Below are 24191 nucleotides of genomic sequence, written 5' to 3'. Positions count from 1 at the left end.
ATTTACTACGGTTTGGATGTTGATGAATGCCAGTTTCTGTGTTCATGCTCACCATTGTTAACTTCTTTGTTCAGACCAAACATACAGGACTGGTGTCTGGGAGAGGTTGATGCTGCACTTCCTGGTTTATTGCCTGTTTTCACGTCATGCATGTATGAGGTTGTAAGTTATACTTTAAAAAAATTTCCCCCACTTGTTTGTTCTATGCTATTCAGTTCAAGCTGTTCTGGTTCAGGCTAAATCTGACGTGTGCATTCAGTTCTACATGTAATCAAGAGTATTATAAAATAAGAACTGCAACATGTAGAAGACAAATATGTACTTCTCAAGGATTTTTTAAAAGCTAAGACCAAAGAAAAAACTGTGGCTGAAACTCTCACCCAAAACAAGGTTAAAATATGTGCCCAGCCTGCGGCCATGTCTCCATAGCAACCATTTCATTGTAAGGACAAGACAACTGGTTGTTTGGGAAAAACATATTTCAGTCCTACTATCACGAGATAGTACACAGTGTTTGCGATGCGCTACTTTGACTTCAAATGGTTTTGCTCAGATAAGTGTGAGATCTTTATTTCAAAAGGTAGTTCTGGTTTAAAACATTATATTTAAATGTATGTGGGAAAAGAAAACGTTATGGCCACAGATAAGCATGGTGGAGGATGTGTGATGCAATTTTTTTGAATTTCATCATGAACTTTAAATAGGCATGTGGTGCTCTCCATTAAAAAAACAAAAAGCAAAAAATGGTCTGCCACTGCATCGTTCAGTGGCATAACGATCTAAAACAATATATAAAAACACAAACAAAAAAAATTTCTTTGTTTCTTATGACTTTTTTTGCACTTAATTTAAAATTGAAGACTGACCATTTCTAATTTTTTTCAGTGATGGTACTACAATGACAGATGTATTTACTTTACTGCTTTTGACACAACATTGGCCTATAAATGTTTCAGATTGTGTAATGTGTAATTGTACTAATCTCAAGCTAGGTATCGTAGTTTATTCCTAATACTTTACACACACTTGATGAACCAAACTACATGAACAAAAGAGACAATTTAAAGGTTTCATTTGGAAATGGAGAAAATGCCCCTCCTCTGATAGCTATAGAAAATAAAACAAATTAAAATCGAGGTGTGCAACATGACGATTCATGTTCTGGTCGTCTGAGAGGGAAGCAGAAGTATAGTGATTAGGAAATATCTATTCTGCTTTTGAAGTTCGTTGATAACAGTCTTAAAAAAATATCTCTCTTCCCTTGTCCTCAGGGTGTGGCTTGTTTTTCAAAGCTGGAGCAAATTGCTTAATCTTTCTCCTTTTTATTTTAAAAGCTAAAAACAAATCAAAATTAAAAAAAGTCTCTGCTCATAAGCTGTTTCCCATCTGTGATCTTCTTAATCATGCCTAACCTCAGTTAAAATAAGTTTTAGCTCTAAAATAAACAAAAGAAAAGAACAACAATTCTGCCAATGTACAAATTTTATTCAAATTTACTTTTCAGTTTTGAACAGTATTGGGTAGAATTTCACAAAGAGTAATTTATGTGAAAATACTAGCAGAATATGGTAGAAAAAGAATACGGTATATGTAGGAAACCTGCAGATTAAAAAAAAAATATCTGCACAGGCAGGAAGGAGACCTAAAAAACCCCCACAGACACAAACAGCGCAAACAAACATGACCTTTTAACGTGCATTTTTTGTTTTGCAAATAAACATTAAGTGGGAGCACAAAGTGGAAGCGATTTCAAACAGTTTATTGTTAGTCAGCATGCTGAACAGGTGACAAGCAATGCTCAGTTTCTTCAAAAATCTGTAGTACTGATGTTTAAATGAGTCCCAAACTCACTTCTTCAATCAGTCATTGAGAAAATATTCAGGTCAGTTTCACTGAAATATGCTCCAAAATACTTGTAATGAAATTTTTATATGCGTTTCATGTTATTTATCCCATAAAAATACCATAAACAAGAAGTGTGCACATGTGCTACAAGAAAAAAAAAAAGGGTTAATTTAAAATGAATAAATAAGAAAAGTTGATATGTACAAATTATTAGCATCAAAGATATTTACAATTAAGTTTTAAAATGCCAATTTTTTATTTCTGTACATGCTTACAGTGTGAGTGAACAGGAATCCACTATGGTCTGCCCCCTGCAGGCGATAGAGAGGCATTACCACAGTGAACACACTCCTGTTGCTCATTTGTCCCAAAAAATAATAAAATAAAACAAAAACAAACAAACAAAAAATCTCCAGTGTAAAATTGTGCTCAAGATTGCACTAAGAAAAAACAAAACAAAAACGAAGCAGTGCTGAATAAAGAACAAATCTTAAAATGAAAGGAAACTTAAAGTAAATTTGAAAACTCAGCACATTTAAATCTATACAGAGGAGCAGTGGATCACCCTTTCAGAGCAACAATGTAGTAATTTTTGTTATAAGAAAAGTTACCAAAAATAGAACAAAAATAGAGTACAAAATAGATTTTCATTGGCACAAAAATCTTTGCAGCAGATTAGTTTTGTTTACCCCATCCTGAGTTGACCTTTTCTGACCAGAAACAGCTGTTTGTTCCCCATGGCAGCCATGACAGCAGACATGACACATTTCCAGTTGATCAGGGAGAAACAAGTTCAACCAGATCCACAACGTCATAAGAAATTATTGTAGGCTCAATAAAAGGAAGACAGTCTGAGCTTGTTTCAATTTGGATCCAAAAGAAAATGTGGTAAAAATGTTCGTCTGACTGAGAAACGTATCAGCAGATCAATACTTCCCAAGTTTGACTCGCTGATCATGTTCCATGAAAATCAGAGAAAGCAATTAAACAATTATTTTGCACTTTTTTTTAGATTCTCTGGATAAAAATGAATGGAAAAAAAGTGAATGACTTTGAGATAAGAACAAAATCAGTCAGTGATTGTACCCAGATTTATGCTGATCTCTGCCCCTTTATTCCCACACATGCATGTCCGTGCGCCGGTCCGTTCTTGCATATCCAAACAGCCTGGTTACAGGTTATCCCCAGGCTGGTACTGAGGCTCAGTGGAGGTGAAGTAATCCTCCAGGAAGCCCTGCAGGTACTCGAAGGTGGGCCTCTCCTCGGGCTCCTTCCTCCAGCAGTTCAGCATCAGCTCATGGAGAGAAGCAGGACATTCAGTCGGACACGGCATCCTGTAGCCGCGCTCCACCTGATCCAGAACCTCTCTGTTCACCATGCCTGGGACGACAAACCACACCTTAAGAATTCATCATTATGCACAGTGAAAAAAAACAAAAGTACACCCACTTTCTCTACTACACTTTAAAGCAGGGGTGTCAAACTCCAGTCCTGAAGGGCCGCTGTCCTGCAGTTTTTACATGTGCCACAGGTACAAAACACCAGAATCAAATGGCTTAATTACCTCCTCAGTTCTCCAGAGCCTTGCTAATTACTTAATTATTCTATTCAGGTGTGGTGCAGCAGAGGTACTTCTAAAAGTTGCAGGACACCGGCCCTCGAGGACTGGAGTTTGACACCCCTGCTTTAAAGTATTAAAGTGGTGCCCAAATTGCGACTCAACGGTCATTTGAGGACCCTCAAAATCTTACAAGGAAAAATTTTAGGTAACGCACAAGTATTTTAGCTTTTTTTCTGTTGTTTTCTTTGATAAATTTTACATTATTTATACTTTGGATGAATTAATTTGTCAACAAATAAGCAATTTTCCATTCTGGATCAATAAAGTGTATTCTATTTTAACAATAACACACAGCGCACAGTGGCGCAGTTGGTAGATCTGTTGCCTTGCAGCAAAAAGGTTCTGGGTTCAATTCCCGGCCTCGGTCTTTCTGCATGGAGTTTGCATGTTCTCCCTGTGCATGTGTGGGTGTGCATTCTCCGGGTACTCTGGTTTCCTCCCACAGTCCAAAAACATGACTGCCAGGTTAATTGGCCTCCCTAGGTGTGTGTGTGTGTGCATGGTTGTTTGTGTGTCTCTGTGTTGCCCTGCGACAGACTGGCGACCTGTCCAGGGTGACCCCGCCTCTCGCCTGGAACATTAGCTGGAGAGGCAGCAGCACCCATCCTGACCCCACTAAGGGACAAGGGTGTCAAGAAAATGGATGGGTGGATGGGACATCTGTCCAGTGACTTTTACTCTAAAGTAGACTTTTACTGCAGCTAAATCTGCTTTTATTAAATTGATCAAACTTGGCAAAATAAGCCAATTTCAAAGAAGTAGTGATCTAAATCCTTTTCCTCTTAGCAAATTCTTTTCAAATTAGCCTTTAATTTAATAAGGCGAACATGTGAAACCTTTTAAGTTTTGGATCTGAAATGATTAACAATCCCCCCCCACACACACATTCACGTATTAGAAACACACCAATTAAAAAAAAAAAAAAAATGGACGGAAAAAATCTGCTGATTTCTGTTGTGTTGTAAATTTATTGGAACTTGGTAAAGAACAGAGCATTTCTAGTTATAGTTGAAAGAGGGTGTACTTTCTCTTTGCACTGACTGTTTGTCATTCTTGATGAGAACATGCATAAAGTATTAATGTCATGAAACGAGGTCTGAGAAAAAGAGCCTTGCCTGGGTAGGGCACGCGACCTTTGGTGGCCAGTTCAACCAGCAGGATCCCAAATGACCAGACGTCAGATTTGATGGTGAATCGGCCGTAGAGCGCCGCCTCGGGAGCCGTCCACTTGATGGGAAACTTGGCGCCTGCAGGAAAACAGGTTCATTAGCATGTCAGGAAATCAATGACTCGTACAAAGCTGCCTTACAAAATCTTATCAACAACTAATCTGGAATTAGAGATGAATAATAAATGAGGTCAACAAGAGTTGAAGATTATGACTTGCCGTAGCAGTTAGCGATAGCTATAATTAAGTTTTAAAAACATCAAATGTCAGTTACAGATGGTTTCAGATAAGCTGTTCATGATTTTTAAGGAATGCTGTTCCAGGAGAGGATTGGGGGAGTAAAAAACACTGGGAAGCAACAACATGAATTAGTTTCCATGTTCCTCTTTGCTAGTTCCTGTAACTTTTGAGCCTCGGGATGTTTACACGTGACTCAGCTGCTTGTCTTAAAGAGAAACCAGTTGTATCACCACCCACAGCTTTCAGCGTAGCTGCAGGCAGCAATCAGATGTTTACGTCGGAACAACTGCCATTTCATTCTGGCTGAGCATATATCTACCGTTCCATCTTCACCAGTCACCGTTCCAGTTAAACAAATCTAGAAAAAGACTCTGACTAATTCAAACCGAGCCAGGACATGCAGTAGTTGTGGGAACCTATGTACATTGATGCTGCTGAATTTCTAAATTTCTTAATATTATATTCAAAGTTGTCTGGACAGCAGCCTCACCACTGTCATCGAATCGCTTTAACTGTCTAGAGACGCATCAAAAGGAATTTTGTGATTGATTTTTATTTTATTTTTGTAAAGAAAGCATAAAAATACCGTGTAAAATACGTATTTTTCAACTTTTTGAAATAAGTAGTTTTTATATGGAGCTTCCAGTAGAAAAAAGATCAATGGAAGTTTTAGACATTTTAAAGCAATCACTGCTGTCATTCCTAAAAGATTTTTTACATTATAGTTTTATGCTGCATTCATGGGTTGAAGAAATAAATGATTGAGTTTAGCACAAAATAAGTTCCTCATCCCATCGCTCGGGGTGAGTTAAGCCATTATTTACAGTAAGTTTTTGCCAGGCGTTTGAGTTTGGCTCCAGTTATCTCCTCCTGTCAGTAACTTCCTGCAGTTCCTGCTCGTAAGTGAGCGTTGGAATGTAGATGACCGTGACTACTAACCAGTTTCACTTCATAGTGCAGGAATCGCTGCATACGCTGTGCTTAGACGATGTTCAGGATGCAACTTGATTTTAAGTGTCTAAGAGCAGTTCAAAGCTACACAGCAGTGGAAATATTTACAGTGTTAAAGATTTTGGAACATCAAAATTTTTATATTAGAGTAAATATAAAACAGCTTCCTAAGTGGAAAAATAATCACCCCCTCTGTTAAAGCATGCTTTCATCATGATCAACTGCATTTTTTTGGAAAGCTAATTTCAATTTGATCAGCTAAACACCAGCATGAACCTGTAGAATGAAGACATCACTCAAACAGAACCTGTATAACAAAATCAACTTGACTAAAAGACATGAAAAAGAAATATACATACAGATGTGAAACAAAGTTATTGACATCTATCAGTTTGCAAATAGATATGAATCCATCCACATATAGAGAAAATGTGGATGCATGCATATTTTGGGAGAAGTCATGAACGACAAAGACCAACATCTAAAGTTCTGCAGGTTTCACTTGCCTCAATTCAGGTCAATGTTCAAGATTTAACAATAAGAATGAAGCTGGGCAAAATGGCCTCCATGGCGAAAACCGTTAATGACCAAAAAACCCCAAACAAAACAAAATAAAAACAAAGGCCCATCTCATGTTTGCCAACAAACATTTTGATCATAAAACTGTTTTAGGGCCTTTTGTCACTTCAAATTCCAGGTAACCTGCTGTTGGCTGATGTCTAAGCATATGTGAATATTGGTAAGCATACATTTTCACATGCCCTTACACTCGCATGTGGAAATGGCTGCAAACAGATGAGTAATTACGCAAACTTACATCTTTGAAAAGCAAAAGTGGTGCCTTCTGCACAACCAGCAAATGGCTTCTAAATGGTAAATGCTAGCTAAGTGAGGGGTGTATTTGTTAAGTTACATTCATAAGGTTTTTGAAACAGCTCATTTTTAAGACATCAAAAAACATTGACTTATTCCCAGAGAAACAGCTGGGTGATTTTTTAAGTGCTGGGCTGTTTTTAGAAGCAGTAGCAACTCAAATTAAAGAATAAAAACATGCAAAATGTGAAATTTGCATAATATGTTCCCTTTAGATCTGATTGAGACGTTGTAGCGTGACATTAAACAGGATGTTCATGCTTGAAAACCCTGTAATTCTCTAAAGAAAAGTGGGTCAAAATTCCTCCACAGCAATGAGAAAGACTCAGTGGTAGTTATTGGCAGTTGCTTGTAAAGGTGGCACCACCAGTTATCAGGTTTAGGACTTTTACTACTCACCTTGCCTGGCTGTATATTCGTTATCCTCAATCAGGCGAGCCAAACCAAAATCAGCCACTTTGCAAACCAGATTATCTCCCACCAGGATGTTAGCGGCTCGGAGATCTCTATGAACGTAGTTCATTCTCTCTACGTAGGCCATCCCTGAAGCAATCTGATGGAAGGTGGCAACATTTAGGGTTTATTACAAAAAACAACAACAAAATAAACAAAAAGGTATAGCATCTCAAGCTAATGGTAAGAAAATATTCTGACCTGAGAGGCAAAGTCCACCAGCTGTGGGAGGCGGAGCATTGCGCTATACTGTCCCTTCAGAAACTCCAATAAGCTGCCTGCTTGTAGAGAAGTTTGTTAAACGCTGCAAATCTTTAAACAACTAAGGAAATTTCTGGGAGAAATTCAGTTACAGGCTCTAAAATGTTAGCATGCTGACCTTGGTCCATGAACTCTGTTACGATGTAGATGGGCTCCTCCGACACCACGGCGTACAGCTGAACCAGCTTCTCGTGTCTCAGTTTCTTCATGACCTGAGCCTCCTGCAGGAACGCCTCGGGGGACATGGTGCCGGGCTTCAGCGTCTTGATGGCCACCTGTGTGGTGCCGTTCCACGTTCCTGATGAAAACAAAGCAGATCCACTATCAAAGGCACATCTGTAACAACTCAGGACTTCCTTCATACTTTCAGCCACGAGTTGCAAAGTGTCCCATCAAGGTGTTAGAAAGATAACAAGAGGGCAAAAAATGCCCTTATTGTCAAGAGCAGACTTTAATAAAAATTTCCTTCATAGAGGTTGAAAACATTTTTGCACAAAGTTTCCATCTTTTCTAGAGTTTCAGGTTACACCTGAATTTCCCCTTTGCGAGACAATAAAGGCTGTTTCTATTATATTCTACTAATAATGACAGTAGTAACACATAATAATAGTAAATGTACTCAAATTAAAGATTGAATTTTATAAATTTCCTGTGCTTATGCAGTAATAATGAAAGAAAGATTAATTTATGCGTGTAGCAGATGTCAGGTTGCTAAATCTTTTTAAAAACGTACCAGTGGAATAAAGAGAAGCAGCAATTTTTACTATAGAAAAGCAGGAAATATGTTGTATGACCTACCTCTCCAGACCTCTCCGAAGCAGCCCTGCCCCATCTTGACCTCGAGGCGAAGCGACTCTCTCGGGATCTCCCAGGCATCCTTGGATAAGCCCTGAGTCTGAGGCTTCAGTACGGGACAAACGTCCGTCAGGGTGTGACACAGCCCGTCGGCGTGCTCTGAGGAGGACACAGCGTTTTTGTTTTAAATAATAAACTGTTTTTGTTGATAACAGACTGAGTGGGAAACCTTCTCCCTGAACTCACTGCGGTAATGATTGACGAGCTGCTGCAGGGTGGCGAATGGTGTGCGGGATGTGATGTAGAAGCCTCCGCTGTCCAGCTTCCTGATCTTGTAGTGTTTCACGTTGAGCCCTCTGGTGTTGTCACAGTCCAACACTGACAGACAGTAAGCACCTGGAAGGGAAAAAAATAGGTAAGGTAATGTTAACGAGTAAGATTAGTCTGAAACATTTAATGCATTACCTAAAAGCGAGGGTTATGTAGGGTTAAACACACATGAGAGAGAGGGAAAGGTGAAAAATGTCCGCACAAATTTAACGAAGCACGTCTACATGCATGAGCTCAAAATTTCACACGAAGAAATTATAATAAAAAAATAAATAAATCTTGTTCTCGTGGTACGGAATGGGGACATATATTTCAAATAAGTGAAATATTTGGTTCCTCCATGTAACTTTAGTAAATATGAGCAACTGTTTCCAAATCCACAGGATTTGTCGCCCACGATGAGAAGAATAAACACAGTTAATGAGGTTTTGAAAGAATAATTATTTCTCATGTTCTGGAGGAGGAACCGATTGAAATATTTGGAAAAACTGAGAATCTTCAGTTTGGTTTGAGAAAATAAAACATTTTCTTAATTTTTTTTTTTCAAAACTTGCTGCTCACAAAGTCAAGCATAAGGGTTATTCGTGATTAATCACAGCACTTGAGTGTGATTAATCAGAATTTTTAATCAGCACTAAAAATGCCCAAAATTTCACATCGTGCAACGTTTTGATTTCACCACCAGAGGGAGCAGCTGCAGCGCTCACAACTAAAAGTGAAACAGCGAGCAGCCCAAGGCCACTTCCTCCCTTCCTCTATGTTTGAACTGGGTGATGTGGCTTGTGGTTGTACAATTCTTAGCTTCAGCTCCACACTGACCTAAATTCTGTGTTTTTCTCTCATCCAACCAGTTCTTCCCTATTGATTCTAATCAACCTCCTTCCTTTTTTCCTCCTTTTCTCTCTCTAAACCATGGACTGCTGAGGACTGAAACAGTTGATTATAACGAAGGTTAAAAGAAGGTTGATCCCTTTTTACACCCACATAATTTACGTTCAACCTGATATCATCTAAGTGCCTGTATCTCTGGATGCAGCAGCTGCCTATCGGGAGCCCCGTTACTTTACAGGAGCGTCACATTCAACCTTTCCCCGGCCACCTGATGGGTTTTCTTCTGTACAAACGCTTTTACAAGAACGCAGCAGGGACTGCAGTGAACAGTGGGGGAACATGCCTCGTTGCTTAAAGTTTCCTTTATTTCCTCTTTGTTCAAACTGCACAGAGTTCAAACTGAGATTCGTGTTGAAGTCTGAACATTTTATAAGTGCACAGTCCTATTGACAACTCCAGTATTGATGTACAAAATGCTACGAAAGACATTCATTTTTTATTGTAGCTGCAGAATCTTTATTTAGAGAAGAAAATTGCATTATTATTTATTTTCCATAACCTTTGGGTATGTCATGCTGTTGATACGTTGATGGAAGAAGATTGTTTGTGACTTGTGAACCATTTTTCTCTTGATTAGGTCACATTTGATCCATTTTTTATGTTTCTCACAAAGGCAACCAGATTTTTATTTTAAATCTATTGACATTTTTAAAAATGTAATCAAATTAAAGCACATAGTTACACTGAAAAAAGTGTGATCAGGGTTAAGTAATATTTACTAAATAAATAAGAGCAAACTATACATAATAAAAAAGACTGTGTGCAGTTTTGAATCTCACTGAGCTGAATTAACCAAATTTGAATATTTTTTTAATTGCATTTTACTTTGTTTTTATTTAAATATAATCAGCAAAAAAACAATAAGTATTATTTATTTATTTTCATTGGTAAAGTCAAAAATGCAGAAAATTGATAAATTTTACTCATTTGGGAGGCCTTGACTTTTTCCCGCCCAAGGCATTTTCATCACAGGAACATCGCGTCTGCTCAGCATTTCGTGGACTACCGTTTGCTTAAAGGTAAGACATGTTTTAAGTGTTCTTAGTTAAACAATTCAAGTGTCTGTAGCAGTTAAACATTGTCTTAAGTTACTGCAAATTAGCAAACATGGCAACTTTACTGTACAGCAAGTCAGTTAAGTTATATTGTGAAGGATTCGAAGTCAGTCTACGTCGTCTTTGATTTGACTAAATGCATTGCAATGATTGAAAAAGTAGTCTCAATGTCACAATTTAATGTGACTAACGTAATACCGTTATATAGTGGCCGTAGAATACAAGCTACTCTTTTTTTTAATTTAGTTTCTTGGCCTCAGCCAGAGCTTCCCCTCCCCCACATTAACAAGCTAGCTAGCATGTTTGGGCACCATAATGGAGGAACAGACGTTGTTTTCAACGGTGAGATAATCAATGAGCTAATCAACTCAGGAGTTTCGTTTAAAGTTACTGCATGTAGTTTTTACAATTAAAATGTACTCAAGTAACATTTTTACTCAAGTAGCATGTTAAAAGCAGATTTCTAATCAGTTTTTATAACGTTACACATTTCGAAAGAAAAATCAGCCGTTTTGCATAGTTACATTTTCAGACAAAGTGCGCTGTTTCTTCTTTCTTCTTTTAATTTGGCGTGTTTTGAGCGCAATGGCTGGTGTTTTGCTAAACCCCAGTTCACCGGCTAAAACTGAGGCTCTCCATTAACATTACGTTAGTTACATTCAGTTGGCACACACGACTTCCTCATTTTTCCCGTTTTCTCGGAAAAACGTTATGCTTTCAAACTGTGGCTGCAGCTCACACTGACAGATAAACAGTTACAGTGAGATGCGTCTGTGAATGTTGGGTTGAAATCGGTATGTTGCTTCGTACTGACTGAGCTGCCACAGAGAGAGTGAGAGAAATGTTAGTCCGTTTTGGGCATCTTTGATTTTAATATTTATTTTTTGGCATTTGTTGATGTGCATATTACCTTAAAATCTGTTTCATATTTTTGTCTTAACATCTTGATAGTTCATTTTTTGAAGTGGGATTGGATGAGGTATTCATCCATAGTTGGTATATTATAGAGCTGGATGATTAAAAAAAAAAACTTAATTGTGATCTTTTCAGTGGCATTACAGTTGCGAAATGATTTGGCCAAAATGGCCAAAACATTTGCACACAGAAGAAACGAAATCATCAACCAATCACAGTATAGAGGACATCAAAGCCAGATGGCCCGCTCTATTTGAGACATCTCACGTGAGTTCTAAGTGCATGCCAATCAGAAATATTCCTAGTCAATGTGAAGGATTGCATTTGTGATTCTGCATTTAGCAATTTGATACAAAATGGGTTACGTTACTGTCATCTTTTTTATAGATCAAATTTGATCCATCTTCTTGCTTTTGAAAATTGTCGTAAGAACAGTATGTATGTTTGTAATATTTGATGCTTTAAAACTGGTTTCATGATTTGTCTTTCAGATCCAGGATGAGTTTCACAGAATCACAATGGTGCATCTTGAATCAAAGTTCATGTCCAAACTGGATGAATATACTCCTCGACTTCTGAACCTCTTCCACTCGAAGGGCGGAAGCATGGGGTTGAGATTGCAGGCTATCCTACTCAAGGTATCTTTCATTGAGCATTATCGTTGCTAATATTTTATTCTCAAAGTTTTGTGTTTAAACTTCTGGAATATCATTACTTAAATTTACTGGAGGTTAGCCTGTGATTGTCTTTATAAATGGAATATGAAATAATCGCATGAGAATTTGTATGAGTAGTGTTTTATTACACTGGTCCCCAAGACGGCACAGGAACTCAATATTAACAGTAATATAAACCACCTGGTGTTTCTTTTTTTCGTTTCAGACTCCAAGCAATCCTGACATCAACATGACCAGAGATGTTATCATTCGTTGTTTGATGATGTACCTTGGGGAATCTACAGATGAACTCTTAAAAGAGTACGATGTAAGTTGAATTAGATGTTAAAATATAAAGTAGGTGATTTCTCTCATCTCTTGTACTTGTTATTTGTTGGAAAGTTATATCACAAAATAGTCATAACTGTATTTCTCCCAGTAGTTCTTGGCAAGGTATATCATTGTCCTCTGTTAAGTGTGTTTAAATTCTTATTTTCCATTAAGTAATTTTTAAATGCTAGTGCAGAATGCTATCTCAATTTGATTTCACCAACTGGCATAATTTAAAACTTGTCAGTAATTTATGTAATTTTTTTCCTAAGAATGCTTTACCTAACCATAACTTTTTTATTTTTAAGTCTTGGCAATTTGTCCCTAAAAGTGAGCTAAGAAATGATGGCCAAGACGCTGCTTTGTGAATACAAAGACATTTTGACAGAAAGACGGAGGCAACGCAGAATAAGATATTAATCAAGACAGTGCCAGGAAGAAATAATAGTGTAATGGATTGATTTAATTTCAGAAACTTCATTTAGAAATATTTGTAACTGTTCAGCTCCTCATTGCATAATTGATTATAGTACAATATATTATTCTGATTGATTTATATATATATTTTTCCTTTATAAATTATGTGTGTTTTTTGTGTGTGTTATCTCAGATTTGTCTAAAACACTGACATAAATAGAGTGCATTACAAGCAACGGCTGACAAACTCCAGATTTTCTTGTCCAAACAGTTGCAAGCAATTTGGGAAATGGAACCTTCTCCTTTGGCTGCACTGTCTGATATGCACAATGTTCTTGCTATTACAGGATGCTGATGAAGACAGTGTGTCACAGGACCTTGCTGTTCAAAGCCTGAAGATCTACAACATCAAAGCTAACACGTCAGAGGATCCAGACATCGGTATCGTGGTGGACGGCATGAAAATTCTAACTGCTCTGGGTAACTTTCCAAGGGCTTGCTCCCTGCTTGTTGGGTTGGCGTATGCTGTGAATCTCGCCTATCCAAAGGAGCTCAGATACACGTTTGAAGTGTTTCAGAAACTTCTCCTCGGGCTGGATAGTTCAAAGCTCTCCCCAAAAGTGAACAGCCTCAGGAATAAACTACTGGCTTAAGAAAACGGACCCTTGCTAAACAAAAGGGAATAGACAAGTCACTGTCAAAACCAACACGCAAAACTTTGTGAAATGCTCGGTGAAGTTTGTTAAAATTAGGGTCATTTTCAGTTCAGTGGATTTCTGCATGTGTATTTTTTCTTGCAGTACATTACAGTTAACCACCCTTTCTAAGGACTGACCCCTTGTTCTCATATATGCCTGTTATATGGCTTGCATCTGTACAGGTCTGTCACATGAACCCTTGTCCCTTTTATGCAGCATAGAGCATCCACTATTGCCTTTTTGGAGAGTCCATGCAGGCTTCACCACTGAAGGGTGATGATCTGCAGGCTGGAAAACTTTGTTGTGTTTCATTTGCACTTTATTTAATATGTTTTTTTCCAGTTCTGTCTTTCAACTTATTTTTCGAAAAGGAAAGTAAGTGTCACGGAGCCAAGGGCCCCAACACAGTGACAAGATGTAGCATAAACATACAAAAAAAGAAAATGGAAGTTTTTATGCCTCAAAGGTCTCGCCCAACTCTCACATCTTGTCATGTGTTTTCCCCAGGTAAGTTTTATGTGCATACTTGTTTTGGGCTCTGCATGCCTTAAACATGCAGAGCACAAAAGTGAACATAAGAGTTCACTTTAAACATAAAGTGAACTCTTATGTGATTGATAAATTGTTGAAGCAAGTTTAACTGAGTCCACGTTGATTGTTGTTGATGTGATGGTTCTAAAAAATCATGTTAACTTTGAGCAGAGTGGCACTATGTTTTTGACTTGATACTGATATATATTGCCCCTTCTCTGTTTTATTGTTGTATTTAGGAATTTTGCACTAGTTGGTGCTGGATAAACACGTTTTATAAAATTGCACAAATAAATGCTGCTGTTTTATGCATTGTAATTTGTTATTTTTTGATGCCACTCAATTTGGTCAGGATATTGTGTAAATTAGACACAGAAAAATTAGGGCAACAAAGTGACATTCAATATTATTGAATAGATTTAAAGTGCTATGATACAAATAAAAACTTAAAATTGATCAATTATTTTAGCTACAGATTAATAAGAACAACAGTTTTAATGTGTTGAATTAACCAATAATGTGCTACAATATGAATTGATATTATTTGTATTATTTACTTAATCCAAATAATTTTTATGTTGATGTTTAGTAAATGTAAATCAATTTCACCCATTTAATTAATAAATATAAGTTAATTTCACCTAGATTATTAGTAAATATGATTAAATTTCCCCCAGATATTTAATAAATCTACATCATTTTTGCTCAGATACTTAGTAAATAAAAATTAGTTTTTCTTGTAAAATTGACTTGGATTTACTAAATATTTTTGGGCAATATAAATGATCATTTGCATTGATATTAATAAATCAAACACATTTCAGCTGTTGCTTTTATTAAGATGTACTTCATTTTTTTAAGTTAAGTTAAGTTAACATATTCAATACTTTTTAATCAAAATTGTAGAACTTAAATTCTATTCAATTATATTGCGTGTCACTTTGTTGCCACAATTTTTTTAAGTAACCATTGGTCAAATTTTTCTCAGTGTACAGTTTAAAGTCTGAAAAGTGTTTATTTATATGATGTTATTACAAAAACGCTTCTATCTATTCCTTCCTCCTCACTTTGAATGGTGGCAAACACACGTTAGTTCCTACCAGCCATCTTTGTCTAAGACTTTTATTTATTGTTTTGACTGCATGGACACATTTGGAGAAATACATACTGTCTTATAGCCATTTACTGAGTTATAAAAACAAACAAATTATATTCTTTTGGTCTTTCCAAATGTGAGTGCTTGTTATAAATGTCCCTCTGAATCTCAACATATTTATAGAGGTGATAATATATAGGAACTAGTGTTAATAAATGAACTAAATTAAAAATTTCTAATTTTTTTTGGCTACTTTTTACAAGTTTTTACCAGACTAACCGTGTGGAAGAGGGCACATGTCCACTAAAACTCTGCATTAAAGGAATTTGTACCTGGTTTTGTTAATCAGTACCTGAGAACAAACCCTGATACCCGGGTCCACAAGCTTTTTATTTTTACTTCCTCCTATTTAGTAGGAAGGGAGATTATCATGGTCACTGGTTCTTTATTGTCCTCACCATATCTGGTATCTGGGAAGACAAAGGCCTCACTAATAGAAGACTGATAAACTATTTTTACATTTCTAAAATACACATAACAAGAGAAATAATGATCTTTAATATTTTTTATTCAGTTCAGTTCAAGTCAAATATAATATATTTATCCCATTTATGGAAACTAAATGTTATAATTTGCTGTTCAGATGAAACATTACAATCCCAGGTCATATTTAGAAAGAAGAGATTTTCAGAGTGGAGCCTCTGCAAAGTTTTCCAATTGTCAATAATTTTGTTCAACTTTTTGAATAATTTGCCTTGACAACTCTTCATAGATATTTTTTTAAAGATCACTGGTGTTTTTCCATCTTGGCATTGTGTTAACCAATACCTGAATATTCCAGAACAGCTCAAATGTTTGGTTTTCCAGCGAGCCAGTTCAATTAATTAGCACTTATCTGCTACTTAAAAGCAAATATAATGCAATTTTTCATACAGTGCTTCTGATATACTGAGGTTTTAAAATATTATGTTTTCGTTTCCATAAATATTTTACTTCATACATTTCGTTTTTAATTGGTGGCAGCCTATTTAAGTGTTTTTTTGTTTTTTTAAATTAAAATTTAACTTAGTTTTGTGACAAGATTATATATTTACAATCTAAGAGCACAAAACACCAGTTATGTTAGGTCGTAGGAGTCTGTGGGAATTTAAATCACTGCTTTAATTTTGCAGTCGTAACTCAACAGACTGAATGGGAAAGGTGAAGCACTGACCTTTGGTGGTCTCACTCTCTCTCACCACAAAAGTCCCTCTTCTGTTTTCCAAAGCTAGCAGCATCCTTTCTGAATCGCGGCGTGTGATTTTGGCAAAGAACCATCTAGAAAGTTCAAATAAAAAACAAACAAACACAGAAATCCAAAACATCAGGGAGCAGAACATATGTGGGAATCAGAGTGACAATTTATGAATTCATCTAACAGACTACAAAAGTTTATTTTCTCTCTCTCAAATGAAAGTAGATGCCAAACATGCCGTCTTTCCACAAGCAAGTTTCTGACAAGTTTCTTATGTTTTCACACATTTAATTTATTAGTTAGTAATTCATTTTTTTTCTAAGGTTTGACACTTTAGTTCATTTCAAAGTAACAAAGCAACAAGTCTGTTTTGAAGCAATTACTCATTTGATTGATTTCAAAGTGTTAAAAAGCAATCAGTTTGGGGAAAAACGAGTCTGAAGACGAGTGGAGAGTATGAGTAAAGAGACAAAAGACAGCAGAGAAAATAAAGTCTGTTCTACCCGCATAAATCTGCACTTATGAACTGGAAACCCTGATATTAATTCGATATTTCTTTCTCCAGTAAAAGCTGCTTACCTGGAATCTAGTGTCAGTTTGAGATCACTGGTGGAGCAGAAGGGAAAAGTGAGAAAGGAGGCAGTTACAGATGAAGGTTAGCTCATGCATCATGCTGTAAAAGCGAGCAGGTAGGCATGCAAATTCAAAAAATGCCAACCACCCACACAAAGAAAAAGTTAAGATATTTTGGAATAATTTTTTTTAGCAGGATAAAGCTAAAGAGTCAACACAGGAATGTCCAAAAAACATCTTCGCATCAAAGCACAGAAGCAAAGAGAAATAGCTTATAACTGCAGATTGAGCTAACAGTAGCTAGCATGTTAAAGGTGTAATAATTCTACCACAATACGTCTATTACATGAAGAATAAAGATAATAGCAATAAAAAAAAAAAACTATGTTTTTTATAAAGTGCTGGGAACGTTTGCAGTTTTACGGTCACCTACAAATCATGTTCTCATTATTTTTATATGCTGTAGGAGTCACAAACACTCCAAGTAATGAGGTGGAGAATTATAAAAACAGACATTTATGGCAATATTTTGCACTGCCTTTGAATAAACCAGAACCAGAATCAGCAGTGCTACAGTAGAGCAAGGCATTTTAATACGGGCACAAAAAAATCAATTAACCACAAAGGTTTTAATGGTGCAATACCAGAAGTCTACTGTAAACACATTCTGGAAATAATTTAGCTCTTTGCCAAACTGTTGTTTGTATATTCATAGTTTATTTAAGAGGGAAGGGTAGCAAGATTTCATCAGTTTTCAAGAGCCCCAAGCTATTTGATGCAACAGTCTAAGCTATGCTAAGCTAACCAATAACAATGTTTTAACTTCTCAAAATCTCAGATCTTTTCTTCAAAAAGTAATTTCAAAATAACATAAAGCTCCAAGAGAGAAAGCCTTCTAGAATTAGGGAGCGGATCATCATCGCTATTGGTAAGACACAGATAAAACAGAACATGTAGAAAAAAATAAATGAAGGGGTTTACTCTTCTGCCTGGATGGAGTCAGATGGAGCCACATAATTGCTGGGGATATAACCGCTCTTTCCGGTGGTCAGGGAGTTCGCCAGCCACCAGTCCCCTTCCCTGCACAGATAAAATGATAAGACTTAGCTTTTAAACCAAGGCTCATCACACATCAGATACACAAAGATCCATTTTAGGTTGATCAAGTCTCTAAAAGCATGAATCAAAGCGACACTGTCATTTTTGGTCACACTGGTAAACTCAAATGAAGCTACATTTAGGCATGGTTGAGCTCTTGGCCCTAGAGAAGTTTGATAAACATAAGCCGTGGTCGCTCTACTGTTAAATTAAAAACAAACACTAGTTTAAAGCCATAAAATCATACAGTCATGCATTCATGTGGGTATGAAATAGAGGAGGATGGAGTTGCTGTATGATTTGTCAGAGACTGGGTTGCTGCAGCTTTGCAGCAATATCTTTATTTAGAGAATTTGGGGCAAAACAAGGTTCACTCTCATTACCTCTAGCTGACCTATGATGGTGATAGTGCTGCAAGGCTTTGCATCAGCTCCCCTGGATTACTGTAACAAGGGTTTCTGGGCCAAGGGCAGAGTTATGCGATGAAGTGGTATTATACAGGATGTGGTCTACGTGACAAACCAACGAGGTCAGACGTTCAGTGTAAATTCAAAATTCCAGAAAAAGCTGAACAAACCTGCAGTTTATCTTCCTCCTATAAACAAATAATGGTTCACGATGCAAAAATGAGAAAAGAAATGAAGGGGAAAAAAGTGGAAAAAATTAGAGCAAGTTAGGAGCAGCAAGGCTAACAACACAGATCAGTGTGAAGTATTAAACACTTTCCCTACTGGACTGAAGGAGAAAATGCAGAAGCATAATTATCTAAAAAATAATGCTTATGAATGCCTCCTGAATGCTTTCCAAACTTTTACAGATTCCAGACTTTTGCAAACTCAAATTTCAGGACTTGTAAGTTAGCTATGGTTTGTAGCTGTAAGCTACCTAGCCAACTAGCTAGCTTACAAGATAGCTAGCTAGGGAAGAGCTTGATATCCTTTAGTAATAATAGCAAATCTAGCTAGAAAGCTAGATAGTTGAACATATTTATTTTTCTTTAAAAACTTGCAAACTAATCTAATTAATTAAGAGTTATTCTGTGAACTCAAACTCGATGATCCAGTTCCGTTTTTGGTTCAAGGCGCCAGACGCAGCTATAATCCTCTATTGTTCAAAGCTTCTGCCTTCTAGGTCAGCAATTTATTGGGTGAACAGGATTGTGTACACTGTATATGGTTCACTGCACCTCTATTGATAATCCACACGTGAAAAATCAAGCATGACCCTCCCCTTTACACAGGTTAGCACTCCACTTAGTAAATAAGTAGGTCTTGCTGAATGCCCAGCTCTTAGGAATAATAAATGATATATATCATTTCACAATCACTGTGTCATTGCAAAGATGTGCCAAGGCACTAGATAGTCTGAAAATACTGTGGGAAATATTTTAATCTAAATTGAAAGCTTTGTGGAGGGACTTTTAAGAGAAAAAGAGTAAGAATGCAGTAAGGTCATGGTGTATTGTTAATATTTTCTTTGTGTTTCTTACGTGTTATTTAGTATCTGGAGTCGCTCCCCCTTCTTGAAAGACAGATCAGTCTCTGTTCGAGACTCGTAGTCGTACAAGGCCACAAATGTCGTCACACCTTACGCAAAGAACAGATAATTGGGCTTTAATTAGGTGCTAAATGACGGCGTAAAATACCAAAGTCTAAGACGTCTCACCTGTTGGAGTTATTCTGCTATTGTCCACACCTCCAAACAGAACGAGTCCGGCATTATTGGTCACCAATTGTGAATCCGTGTCCACAATTGGGCTGCGGTTGGGTGTCAGTGACTGTTGAGCCGAGTTGTGGTGGAGACTGCCAGCCCCTCCTCCAGAGCTGATGTTACTGTCGAGGCTGCGGTTTCGCTGGGCAACGTCTTTGGGCTTACTCTTGGATCCCCCCATGGCCAAGACCTGCAGAGCATGAAAGACTCAGTGAGGAGGCAATTAGAGAATAAACAGCTATAAAATGTACTGTAAAGTGAAAATTACACATAATTTGGCATCAGACAGTCTAGCTTTCTTGTCGGATTGTTCATATAATCCATTTAGGGTCTTCTGACCACCACAAAGCCAGACACAGACTTGAGAAAGGGTCTGGAATCTCCCATTTTATCAACAAAGACACACACACACACACACGCACACACACACACACACCACTATCACAAAACTTTCCCCACAGACTGAAGAGCAGCTGCCACTCTTTGGTTTCAAGACAAATATGAAATCCCTCTCATTCTACTGCAACCAGCAGAGTAAACACACAGACAATATTTGCCACAGACAACTGCAAGCGCAGATCTCTGGATCCGCCGCATGAACATAGATGTGCAGTCAAAGGAAATGTTGCTACGTTCATTTTCTTCTTACTTGACTCAGAGATTCCCTAAAGCAACATATATACACAGAAAGACTAAAAATGTTAAAAGATAAAGACATCCTGCATTAGGGGAAATCTGCGAATTAAGTCCTGAAATCCTAAATGAAGGATTTAAAGTATCTTGGTGTCTTATTTATGAATGATAGAAGAATAAAGTGTTGATATATGGGTTGAGCTTCTACAGTAACATGGACAGTTCTCAAGAGTGCCATAATAAGGAAAAAGAAGAGCCAAAAGCTTTTGATTTATCAGTACTGCTATGGTCCGAACCTCGACTAGGATTCTGTTTAGAAGCAGCTACAGTTAGCTTCCTCTGCAGAGTGGTGCGACTCAGCCTTAAGGCTCTTTCATGCTTCATCTCAAGCAGTGAAATCGATTCTCATTCACAAAGTTGCGTGACAAAAATTGTGCCGTCGTGTTCAAAGATATGAGTCAAACAAGATGCCAAAAGGATGTCCCTTTCTCAACACTTTCCACAAAACTCTAAGAGATGTGTTGTATGATTTATATGTTATTTCAGCCAGTTTGCTTCCACTGTCCTGTTTTTGTAGCCACACAGGTGACACAAATATTTTTGAGTGGCCATGTTTATCTGACATGGAGGGGAATTCTGTACATTTCTAAAAAAGTTTTTGCAAAATACCCACAAAAATTGTCAAACGGATAAAAACTCCTGGATGGAAATTGCAAAGATCATCCAGCAGAGCATCCTGGGTGAACAATATTTTGCTCCTGGCCTGGGAATGTCTGGATTACCCAGGATTAGTGGATTTGTTACTCCTGACTGAATTTGGAATACAGTGGGTGGTTGTATAATGTCAATTCATGTCTAAATGTGGTTGACATGTGTTTTTTGTCATCAAATTGGCTATGCCCCATTTTCAAAATATATGTTCAAGATGTGATTTGATGAGCGCTTAAAAAAAGTCATATTTCCAACATTTTTACTATTATATTTGACAGCTAAACGTATACAAGAGATGACAAGTTTACTTTTTGCATCTAAACTGATATAGTAAGATTCGTTTTCAACAAATTTAGCTATGTATACTAAATAAATAAAAACAAAAATAAAGATATTTCCATTTTGTTTTGTTCTGTCAACAGGAGTTTTGAAGTGAATTCAGAGAAATGTTAGCTCAGAACCTTCTGTCGGAGTCTGGATGTCTTGGGTTTTCCGCGATGCCTCTGAGCTTCTGAAGCTTTCTGTGGCATCCACTTCTCTGTTTTCATCTTAAGCACTCATTCTCATTTTAATGGGTGTTGTTTTCTTACTATGACCAGAATTCACCAAGCTACATGCTCCCTAAAGCTCAGAAGGAGACCTAATTGTAAGATGACCTGTATTTAACTTAACAAAAAAAAAAAAAAAACACTTGAAACGTTATGCTTTTTTCTTAATATCAGCTCTTCAGTTGCTAATGGATGATGAATCACTAATGGCCTTTATAGGTGTTCTGGATTCAGTAGATTTGCACTTTATTGCTTTTTTTGCCCAGTTTTAAAGCTTCTCTCAGTACAATGAAAACAATGCAGCAAGCCTAGGCTTATTTAGGGATTGCCCCGACTTCTATTTAAATGGATACAGCCTTGAGGGTTCTACTTGTTAGCGCTAATTTAAAGAAAATGAATGTGTTGTGACTGAGGAGGGGGTTGGAGAGTCCTGACAAGCAGATGAAGATAAAGGTTAACGTGTGTCATGTCAAGCAGCCCAACTTTCTGCTCACATCTGCTGCACAGCTCTTGTTGCTCATGGAGAAATGCATCTTTCCGTTGCACCAGTGGTGTCTTCGGACTCATGAGTTTACAAGCAAAGGTTCTGCATCTCAATGAGAGAAACAACATTACTCAGTCTGGCTGAGATTAAATCACTCAGGGCGACGGACCTATGACATATGGTGGAAAACATCTGGCTATAAAAGGCAAAGCAAAACAGATGAATCTGTCACTGCTTCTTTTCAGTCGCGAATGGTTACTCATAACTGCAACTCCTTTTTATAATGGTCTGCTGAGGAAATGACAGCATGGGTAATATAAGGTAAAGTGATGCAATGTGTAAGTGCATAGAGTATAAAACAAAGTGGGGGATTACTGGGGAGTGGAAAGAAAAAAGATGCATGATTTTCAACATTTTTGTTCTAAGAAGTGTGATGTGCATTTTTTTTCAACCCCCCAGAGTTAACATTTTGAAGAACCACCTCTTATCTCTTTGTCTCTACCAGCTTTGCAGAACAGCTCATGCTTATTTAGAACAGATAGAGACTGTCGTTTAACTGATCTTTGATTCAGTTGTAGTTTGGCTCTATGTTTAAGGTGATTGTATAGCCGGATGGTGGACCTGTGCTCCACTTTCAAGTCTTTTGCAACTTCTAAGGTTTCCCTCCATGTTAGCCAAGCATGGTGGTGTATTTCATTTGTAGGCAGAACTGGAAAATTCCAACTCCCACATTGGAAAAATCAACTGGAACACTTTCAGAAGTCCTCACATTTCCCACTCGTAAATTGGGAGAAACTCCGACTACCCCCTAGTTACAACTTGTAAGGCCAACTTATCATTTCAACATGGCGCCATATTGAAATCCCAACTTCTCTGACTTTGTCAACCAGAATGCTCTTAGTGTGTCATCAAACTGAACTCTGAGTTTTGACTTCAGAGGTAACGCAGCATTAACTCCATCCATCTTCCCGTCAGCTTAGCTCCTCTGTCTTTACTGAAGGAAGCCTCCCAACATGATGCTGCCACCGCAGATGTGCAATGTTTGCTTCCACAAATTGGACCAGAGAACCTTCTTCCAACTTTCTGATGTATTCTCTAGAAGATTTGTTGAATTACACACAAGATTTCTCACTTTTCAAATCGTCTTGTGTAAAATATTCAGAAGACCATGCGTTCCTTTCCCTTTCACTTCACATCTATGAACTTCTTTGTGCACATAACTGCAGTGAAATACATTGTGGATTCTTGTAATATAAAAATAAAAGTGAAAAGAAAAAAAAAACACACAGGACTACAAATGGTTTTGTAAAGAACTGCATATGAGCAGAAAAGCAATGAAAGAAACGAAAGCAACAGAGGTGTTTGGGTTGACTTCAGTGAGGGGGACCATGACAAGGAAAGGTTGAAGAGTTAATGGGGCAGGACGGTAAATAAACAGATCCCCTTTGGGCATGTCTACAAAAAAAGAGGGGAGAGGGTTAGCAGGTTATCACACAGTATCAAGAGAGCAGACACAAAGATACCGTGTGAGAGCTGCTCTTTGTGTGTTTTTGCGCTCTCCCCAAGCAGAATCGTTGCATGCTTAATAAGCCGTCTGATGCATAGCAGAGCGGGCGAACCACTTCTCTCCCCTGTAGCCGTCAATTATTAGAAAGCCACAACCATTCCTCAGAGGCACAGCTTTCACTCGAGGGGTTGTCACCTTAATAGTCCTCAAATGGTGCTTAAAGTCACATTATGGGGACCGAGCGTTAGAAGGCGAAGACGAATGGAGATGTGCTGGTGGATATACCTTCAGGATTAAAACAGCAAAACCAAATCTGATGTGAAAAAAAGAAATAAAAAGAATAGAGAATCACTTTCTTTAGCCAAAAGGCCAAGACTCCATGCAAAGACCAGATCAAGTAAAACATGAACAGAGCGTTAAGTGAGTCTTTGGTCTTTCTTCGCTCTCCGTTTCCAACAAAGCCATCTTTTGTCAGCTCTCAGCAGGCTGCACAGAAACGGGCCTGTGGCTTGCTGGCTGCATAGAAATATGTCTGGACGGCGGGGAGGGAATAAGAAAAAAACTAAA

At 37.6% G+C, this 24191-nt stretch overlaps 2 protein-coding genes across 5 annotated transcripts in view; one reads left to right on the top strand and one right to left on the bottom strand.

Moving 5' to 3' along the window:
* Positions 1 to 1464: 1464 nt before the first annotated feature.
* src (SRC proto-oncogene, non-receptor tyrosine kinase) overlaps positions 1465 to 24191 on the bottom strand; it is a 40508-nt gene continuing 17781 nt past the window's right edge. Inside the window, exons 2-14 of one of the 4 annotated variants that reach the window (XM_008414571.3) lie at positions 19697 to 19931; positions 19521 to 19617; positions 18609 to 18626; positions 17915 to 18013; positions 16940 to 16966; positions 16340 to 16443; positions 8454 to 8603; positions 8211 to 8366; positions 7531 to 7710; positions 7353 to 7429; positions 7098 to 7251; positions 4582 to 4713; positions 1465 to 3225 (exon numbers count right to left, since the gene is read on the bottom strand). In XM_008414571.3, coding sequence (XP_008412793.2) covers positions 3017 to 3225; positions 4582 to 4713; positions 7098 to 7251; positions 7353 to 7429; positions 7531 to 7710; positions 8211 to 8366; positions 8454 to 8603; positions 16340 to 16443; positions 16940 to 16966; positions 17915 to 18013; positions 18609 to 18626; positions 19521 to 19617; positions 19697 to 19922 — 1629 coding nt within the window. In that variant the 5' untranslated portion in view covers positions 19923 to 19931 and the 3' untranslated portion in view covers positions 1465 to 3016. The remainder of the gene's footprint in view (positions 3226 to 4581; positions 4714 to 7097; positions 7252 to 7352; positions 7430 to 7530; positions 7711 to 8210; positions 8367 to 8453; positions 8604 to 16339; positions 16444 to 16939; positions 16967 to 17914; positions 18014 to 18608; positions 18627 to 19520; positions 19618 to 19696; positions 19932 to 24191) is intronic. The other 3 variants (XM_008414573.3, XM_008414572.3, XM_008414576.3) reach the window with 3 other exon arrangements.
* On the top strand, positions 10093 to 13650 carry LOC145552288 (uncharacterized). The gene is made up of 5 exons (XM_081609259.1): positions 10093 to 10447; positions 11534 to 11665; positions 11890 to 12036; positions 12281 to 12382; positions 13149 to 13650. Exons 2-5 carry the CDS (start codon positions 11552 to 11554, stop codon positions 13452 to 13454), a joined length of 669 nt encoding a protein of 222 aa, XP_081465385.1. The 5' UTR covers positions 10093 to 10447; positions 11534 to 11551; the 3' UTR covers positions 13455 to 13650.

The sequence above is a fragment of the Poecilia reticulata genome, chromosome 7, assembly GCF_904066995.2.
Source record: "Poecilia reticulata chromosome 7, P_reticulata-male-v2, whole genome shotgun sequence".
Lineage (NCBI taxonomy): Eukaryota > Metazoa > Chordata > Actinopteri > Cyprinodontiformes > Poeciliidae > Poecilia > Poecilia reticulata.
This window is presented reverse-complemented; position numbering and strand designations above follow the sequence as displayed.